Source organism: Hylaeus volcanicus, chromosome 5 (genome assembly GCF_026283585.1).
Source record: "Hylaeus volcanicus isolate JK05 chromosome 5, UHH_iyHylVolc1.0_haploid, whole genome shotgun sequence".
Taxonomy (NCBI): Eukaryota; Metazoa; Arthropoda; class Insecta; order Hymenoptera; family Colletidae; genus Hylaeus; species Hylaeus volcanicus.
Window position 1 is genome coordinate 21,484,183 of NC_071980.1, and position 7,881 is coordinate 21,492,063.

At 34.0% G+C, this 7,881-nt stretch overlaps 1 protein-coding gene across 6 annotated transcripts in view; it reads right to left on the reverse strand.

Annotated features, from left to right (window-relative positions):
• LOC128876310 (tubulin glycylase 3A-like) overlaps positions 1 to 7,881 on the reverse strand; it is a 25,823-nt gene that overhangs the window by 11,624 nt on the left and 6,318 nt on the right. For 2 of the 6 annotated variants that reach the window (XR_008456993.1, XM_054122563.1), the window contains exons 1-7: positions 7,246 to 7,394; positions 5,843 to 6,131; positions 4,450 to 4,635; positions 3,049 to 3,266; positions 2,828 to 2,955; positions 1,467 to 1,740; positions 313 to 526 (exon numbers count right to left, since the gene is read on the reverse strand). Coding sequence is in view for 1 of the 6 variants with exons in the window: in XM_054122563.1 (XP_053978538.1) it covers positions 313 to 526; positions 1,467 to 1,740; positions 2,828 to 2,955; positions 3,049 to 3,266; positions 4,450 to 4,635; positions 5,843 to 5,996 (1,174 nt within the window). In the remaining 5 variants the exon portion in view is untranslated. Of the gene's footprint in view, positions 1 to 312; positions 527 to 1,466; positions 1,741 to 2,827; positions 2,956 to 3,048; positions 3,267 to 4,449; positions 4,636 to 5,842; positions 6,132 to 7,162; positions 7,395 to 7,881 lie in introns of those variants that run through there. The other 4 variants (XR_008456996.1, XR_008456997.1, XR_008456994.1 and 1 more) reach the window with 4 other exon arrangements.

The following is a 7,881-nucleotide window of genomic DNA, read 5'->3' on the forward strand; positions in this document are numbered from 1 at the left end:
TTTCATATAGTTAATTACTTTTAAGGCAAGCAAGCTTGCAAATTATAAATTAGTAATATCATACTTTCGTACGTTTTGAAAATATGTAGATCAAAATCCTAGCTTTATATATGTACATATATATGTGTATATATACGGCTCTGTGGGCTATTGATTGTAAACAAATGTTCTATTATAATAGTGTAACTTTTTTTTCTATCTCAAAATTGTATCTAAACTCCAAATGAAGAAAATACAACCATACTATAATAATCACTTTAATAATTCTAACTATCAATTACTTTTGATAGTTTCAAAGATCATATCGATTACCAATGTACTTCTGCACGACGTAACGGGTGTCTGACTTGTTCGACGGATTCATCTTCGCCATGACATCCTCCAGTTTGTTCAAGAGGACGATCCCTCGTCCTCGACTTTTGTTCCCAGGCTTCATGATCCATACATTCATGATGCCATCCATGTCGAGTTGTGGACAGTACTTCCTCATCTTTTTCAGAATGTGCTTCCCCGCCAGGAAGAATTTCTGTTCACGCCACAGGTAAATTAATATCGTTTCGCTGTCCATACCTCGCGATGCATAGAGTATCGCTTAATGGACAAAACTCAAGAATTCGAAGTATAAGATGCAACAATGTTTAATTCTTGAAATACTAGTACAAGAATGTAGTTTTCAATATTATCAATAACGTTGATTTAATATACCAATTTATTGTTCAAATTGAAGCATAAAGTTAAAAAACAAAAATCTATGCATTTTATTCAAACACGTGCCATTGACAGAATATTTGCTTCATTAATTTCATTCTACGATTTTAATATTTTAGTATTTTTAAAATAAATGCGTAATTTAAATGCAATAGTAATAATACTTTGCCTTAATTTTTCATATAATAAGTCAACCAACTTTAAATGAAAAATGAACTGAAAGTATCATCTTGATCTTTTGTATTCTTATTCTGGACATATTAAACTTTACATTAACGCTTAGATAATTTAATATGTTATTCAAAATTGCTTATGTTTCAAATTTTTAATAACCCAACTTTGAGATAGAGTAGTCACTGCAGAATACTCATGTAAAAAACGACAACGCCGCAATGTTGTTAATTTAATAATACACACATATTATGTTAATATAAAAATTGCTACACATGCAGTAAGAAACATTCTCTCAAATACCCTAAAACTAATTGGCATAAAATTTTCCGTCTGTCCTTAAAAAATTCATAAATATGCTCCTTTTCGCGGACCGTCCTGCCCCCCTCACCTTCCCCACCTTATTATAGAGTTGCAAATATATGAACGTAAAGGTACAGAATTAATTTCTACGCCTATTATATTCTCCTCAAAAAAGTATCAAGAGTCTGAGGACTGAAAATCGAGTAGTTTGGAAGTTATGAATTTCGTCTCGGACGCCCATGTACATAGTTGTCACATCGCGAGCGATTCGAGTGACAGCTTACTTGAAAGGGCACACTGTTGCGAACGAAAAGCGCTTGTCCGTGAACGATCTGGTAATACCAGCTGATAAACTGGTCCCATTGATGCGCCCAAACTCTTTCCGTCTCCTGATCGATGTCCTCGTGGGATTGCGCGCTGATATAATCGCTGCATCGTTTGATCGCGAACTCGAGGGCCTTCATAGGCACCGTTCCCGTTGGCGATCTGACCGCGTTCTCGCCCTCGGCGGATATCTTACTTATCAGCCACTTCAACAGACTCAGGCAAGACGTGAATCTAACGAAATTTGCAGATGGTACAATGACCGACGTGAATATTCATCCGAATAATTTTTATTTGATAAACAAGTTTCGTTTTAAATATAAATATCGTAAATGTCGTCATAAATATTCATACCCTCATACCCTCTATCGAAGACATCTGTCTAAATTAAATGATAGGTTTGATGTTCACAAATAAATATTCATTATAAACGTAAATATGTGAAATGTTTGTTCGTGTAAATATTTATCATGAAACATTTATTTGAAAACATCAAATTCATCATTTAATTTTCATGGTAATGATAATTAAGTTTCATGATAATTATTTAGACGAACAAACTTTTCACATATATACGTTTATAATGAATATTTATTTGGGAACATTAAACCTACCATTTAATTTAAACAAATTTCCTTAATAGACATAGAGAGTACGAATAATTATGAGATCGACTGTATTTATTTCTTTTATTCTAGACTCTAGAATCTAGAGGTATCTTTAGTGACTTTCTCTGTGCTTTTCATAATCGAAAATGTGTAAAAATTCATATTTAATGTTTATTGATAAATAATTATAGTTAAGCTTGTGTAGATTTTAACGTTTCAAATGAAATGAAGAAAAAGTAACTCGTGAAAAGAAACGTCATATTTGTAGAAATCAAAATTACGATTACGTAATATAACTTTATATATTTATTTTATAGTGATATTTTGGTTTCAGTTTATTTTGAAATAAATAAATTTAATTAAACAATTGACTAAACTATGCACATTGTGTTGTTTTTTATATACGGTTCTTCATCGAAAGAACCATGATTTCAATTAACACGTTATTCCGAGGAACCGGTCTGACGTGTGTAAGTCAGAAGATATGTGTATTCTATAATATAGAATTTTTGTTTGTGCTCTTGTAAGTATTTATAATAATATGGAAAGAAATTTAGACTCATTGTTAGTTGTTTACCAGAACAATACCAACGTTTCAACCACAAAACTGCGTACACGTATATTCTAATTCGTAAGATTTGTATCGAATATCTGTGCTTTACTTTCAATTAATTTGGATAATTTTTAGCATAATTTTTTGTTCACTTTCTCACCGAAAATCCTCGATGAAAGCATGCATCTGATCGCCCTGGCATAAATTGTAACAGCGCGGGAAGAGGGTGTTCGCCACTCCAGCCTCGTAATACCAGTGCATTTGTCTGACGTTCGAGCATAAGCCCACCTAAGGCAATCGATTTTCTTAGAAGTATGCATTATCATCGTCCGATGTACTATTCGCGCGTAGGCAGGAATCGGTCGAGGCCACTTCAGATACCTTCGACGTGAATCCCGCACGGCAGTATCTGTTGAAAATCGTGTTCTTGTTATCCTGCGACGGCCAGCCAGGCCATTCCGATCCGGTGTTCCAGAGGAAATCGACAGTGTGATTACTGAGCATCCTGGATATCAACTGTCGTTCGCTTTGTTGGTCCTTCAAGTCGCCGATGCCTGCCAGCAACGCCACGGGACTCGAATCCACGTTGAAATGATCGGCTGGAAAAAATCGGTTCTGAATCGATCCTACAAAGCTTGGGGACTATTCATGCCAAATCGGAGTGACTTTCAGCTTTTTGGAGTGACATATCGAATTTTTCAGAAATTTAGTTGTAGTGCGGCTTTTAATGGTATTCAAGAGTATCTTAAAGGACTTTTAAATGCTTAGGAGGATGTTAGTTTTACAGCTGATTAGAAAATAATGTCAACTAATGTCTTTCATGAATTACGAAAATATGAACGAGTACCGAATAAAAGCTGTTTCAGTTTAAACGAGACTTTCTGCAACCACGTTTTGCAATTTTATTAAGAGTATCTTAAAGGATTTTTAAATGCTTAGGAATATATTAATTTTACAGCTGATTAGAAAATAATGTCAACTAATGTCTTTCATGAATTACGAAAATATGAACGAGTACCGAATAAAAGCTGTTTCAGTTTAAACGAGACTTTCCTTAACCACGTTTTGCAATTTTATTGTTTTGAATACGTGACGTTTTTTTTAGTAGCTAGGATGAATTGAAGAATTTAAAAGAATGAGAATATTGTTCTATTCGTTCTCCTTGCTGGTAAATATTCAAGTATATTGACACGTGCAAATTGCCAGTACGAAAATTAGCTGAAATTTATTTTTGAACGTACATATATTTTTATTCCAAAAACTTACTTTCGTGAAACTAGAAAAATAACATATATTTTTAATTCACAGAAAGTTTAATTCGTACTCTGTTATCAAACGTACATAGAAGTGTACTATAGGTTAATTTTTTATATAGCAGTTCCACCTAATGGCAAATGGAATCTATACTATTAAAAACTGTATTTGTTTAAAAGAATTACATAGACTGGTTGCAAGGAAATGTCTTTTGAATTAAGATCGATTTTATTTAATATTCCCGTGCATTCACGATACATACAAGTATCAAGAAGCTCACACTGATTCGATTAATTATTAGTATACCAGTTATATTTTAATAAAAGAAAGTAAGCATTACTTTTCAACCAGCTGTAATATTAATAACCAAGAGATTACAAAATTACAAAAATCTTTAGATACACATATAAATATCGTTAAAAAGTACGTCATATCCTACTTTGAGCAGACTTTGAAATGAGACTTCAGTAAGTGTCTGATTTGGCATGATTTGATCGTTGAACATTTATTGAACACCAATTCGAGTACCAGTAGCATTTTTTCGGAAAAACTTCTCGCACCAGCCTCGCCGCAGCATACATTCACGGATCACTCGGGCCCTTCCGTAAATCATGAACGTGTGGTGAGCAGCTATGGCATCCTTGACCATTTGTTTGATCCGCATGAATCGTTCGTGAAGCGTCGGAGGCAATACCAAAGGCGATTCGGGTCTCTCTACATTCGATAGAGAGCCAAAATCACAATGCACATATCTATCTAGGTTATAGAGTGAGTTCAATGACTTTAGATGTAGTCTGTAACAAGTCATTTATTATTCGTGTTAAATGTTTCGATCAACCCTTTGTGATTTCCAAAATTGTTAATATAATATTATGTACTAGAAGGTAAATAGAAAGAATAACAATAGCTAATCTGTGGTAGAAGGAAAAAATGCATAAATTATGTAGCAAGAAAATGGTTAATGGAAAAAATTATTTATATAGGTATACAATAAATAATACAGAATCAAAAGAAATATAAATTCAAAATGAGAATTAGTTGTACAATGAAAAACTGAAATGACGTGTTAGAGTATACATATCAATCCATATTTAAATTAGTTTGGAGATAACTTTTTGCACAGATGTAGTTTTCCATCTCTAAACTAGTTTTTATTAATTACGTTAGTATATGGATTACCCTTATACATTTTGCATAGTAAAGGATTACTATTCGGCAGTGCCAACTCATAAAATCAACAAAACTCAAATGACAATAAATTTAAATTTACTAGTAAGTTGATTAGATAAAGGTATACAATAATTCTTCCCTTAAAAGCAAAAATTCATAACAGCAACACAGTTTCAAAATGACAATTACGAAGTTTATATTTAAAATAAAATTACAAAAACAAAACAGAAACAAAATAGAACGTTAAATATATTGTCTATATAAATTGAATAAGAAAATATTGAGGTTTGCTTATACGATGTTCTTTCGTTTGGATAACTGTGGCAATCTTATTATTACCGTAATTCACAGATATAAATGTAAAGAAATTGAATCTCAAAAATGGAACTGCATTGAATTACCTGTAACTTATATGTAGTTCGTATTTAATAAGTAAACCTAATCAGTGTAAACCTAATCATATATTTCTACAGCATGTCAATAAAGCTACGGCTAATTTTACTTCATACATTTCAATTGATGAAAACAAAAAATATTTTCATTCGATAAATCCTCGCTATATAATTAATATATTTTTTTGTTTCAATTTAGATCATCTTATTAATACTTTTGAAGATAATAACAAACAGTGAGTCGAGAACGTTTCACGCTAATAATTAATGACGTCTCACGACTACATCCAGTGTCTTCGAGTTTAATTCCTCAAGCTGTATTTCTCAAAACTGTGGAAAATTAATTATTTAAATCCCACCTTCGACTACTTTTGTATCCTTCGTGACAGTTTCATCGGCTGATTTCTCCTGAGGCCCGGTGGCTTCAGCCTGGACGGTTTCCCCTTCATTCTTGTCCGCTTTTTCCGAGCTGGTCGGCTCCAAATTCGACGGCGCCTCATCATTCGCATTCATGTAGTGCTCTTACAAGTTTTCGAGTCCCTCTGCGCTGGATGCACTAGGTCGAATTTTAGTTTCGCTTCATTGCAGTGGACTTTGTTGCCAGAATGACGGGCCCGAAGAGGTCAGCGTTACTTTATCCTGGATCAGCTTGCAAAGTTCGGAAGCGATTATCGACAAATAATTTTGTTATTTTTATCGCGATCTATATGTCCCGCCCAAAATAACTACTTGGGACACATACAACACAATTGTTATATCTGGCATCCGAGTTTTGAAGTTTATTTATAGCCAACCCTAGTTTAATGTTGTAATTCATTTTTAAAAGAAAAACGAATAGAAGAGAAATAGATTGAAGTGTCGAAAGTGTTTAGTAAAAAATTTCGAGACTGTTTTCAGTGGAATATTTTGAAAATAGGAAATACATCAATGAGTTGACAATATGTTTTTCAAGCTGCCAATAAATAGGATTCTCTGTAATGTGTAATTCCAAATCCATAGTCAAAAGTAAGATTCAAATAGTAAATAATTAAAAAGTGCATTTACTACAATAATGATCAGGAAATGATTACACTATAACGAAAACTATCTGTTCTTCCTGATATCAGGCGTGATGTTAAAAATGATAAATTTAAGTGTATAGCGAAATAAATATTCACTATTTATTGATAATTTAAGCGATAGCAAATAATTAATAAAACAACGCCGAAAAAATGGTCGAATTAAATAATAAAATAAACACCACCTCTAACAGATAAAGCATTGATTAAATTGGAATAAATAATTCTAATTCTGAAGTAACAAAAGAACTTTTTAACACTTTTCCAAACCATGTACTACATAAAAAGTGTCTGCAGCTTTCGATTCAATTTATGCAGAATTGACCACTTTTGCAGTCAACGATGCAAGTACCAAGGCTTTGCAAAAGTGACAAAAATCGTTTATTATTCAACACGCTACAATAAGATTTCCTAAGAAAATTAGAAACAAATTTTACAAACTCAGACATATGAAATACGCCCAACGATCGTCTTGGAACGGAAGTCATTCATAAACCGGGAGTTGCCTCCATTTAGTTTCCAAAGACCATGATTCGGTGCTCGATGATTCAATTCGTTCCGATTTATTATAAATAGCTCCCCGAAACTGTCAAGTTATGCTAATCGAATTTCTTCCGATACCTGTTGAATCCTCGAAAGCTGTCTGATCGACATTCCTTCCGTTCGGCATAGAGGACGCGACGTCGGCTCTAATGTATAATTACCGATTCAAACGGAAACAGCTCAACGGTGAAATTCCCTCGACGTTGCATGATCGGTGACGACACATCCCTCGAGCAAACAGAAATTCGTGTTTCCTCCGAGGCAAATCGACGAGACGGAAGCAAAACCCCGACTGAACGTCATTGGGGACAGAGACGAGGCATGTGTTCGGAATCTAGAATTCCGCAGGCGTGCGCCCTGAAAGCGTTTTAAAGCTCCCCAACTATTCTGCCGGGTAGGATAAGATCGCATGACTGCGTCCTTCCGAGGATATAATTAACGTCGCATTACGAGATTCGTGGATCTTACGACGAACTCTGTGATAACAACGACCGTTCGAAATTCTCAAAGGTCGTCGAGCAGACCTTATCGCAACGCGAGTCGGCCAATCGGGTCGAGTCTCGCACTTGTAGGGGTCGCGAATTTACTCGAACGAGATAATTTAGACATTTTTATTAAAAGTTTGCATTTCGTATAACAGATTCAATAGTTTTGGTATAGAGAGCAATATTACTACCCTTCTGCTATAATTGCATTGCTTATATAGCTTGTTAAAGAAAACACCATTCACTATTTATATGGTATGTAGGATAGAGTAAAAAAGCTTTAGTAAATAGGTTGAAAGGTTAACCATATCG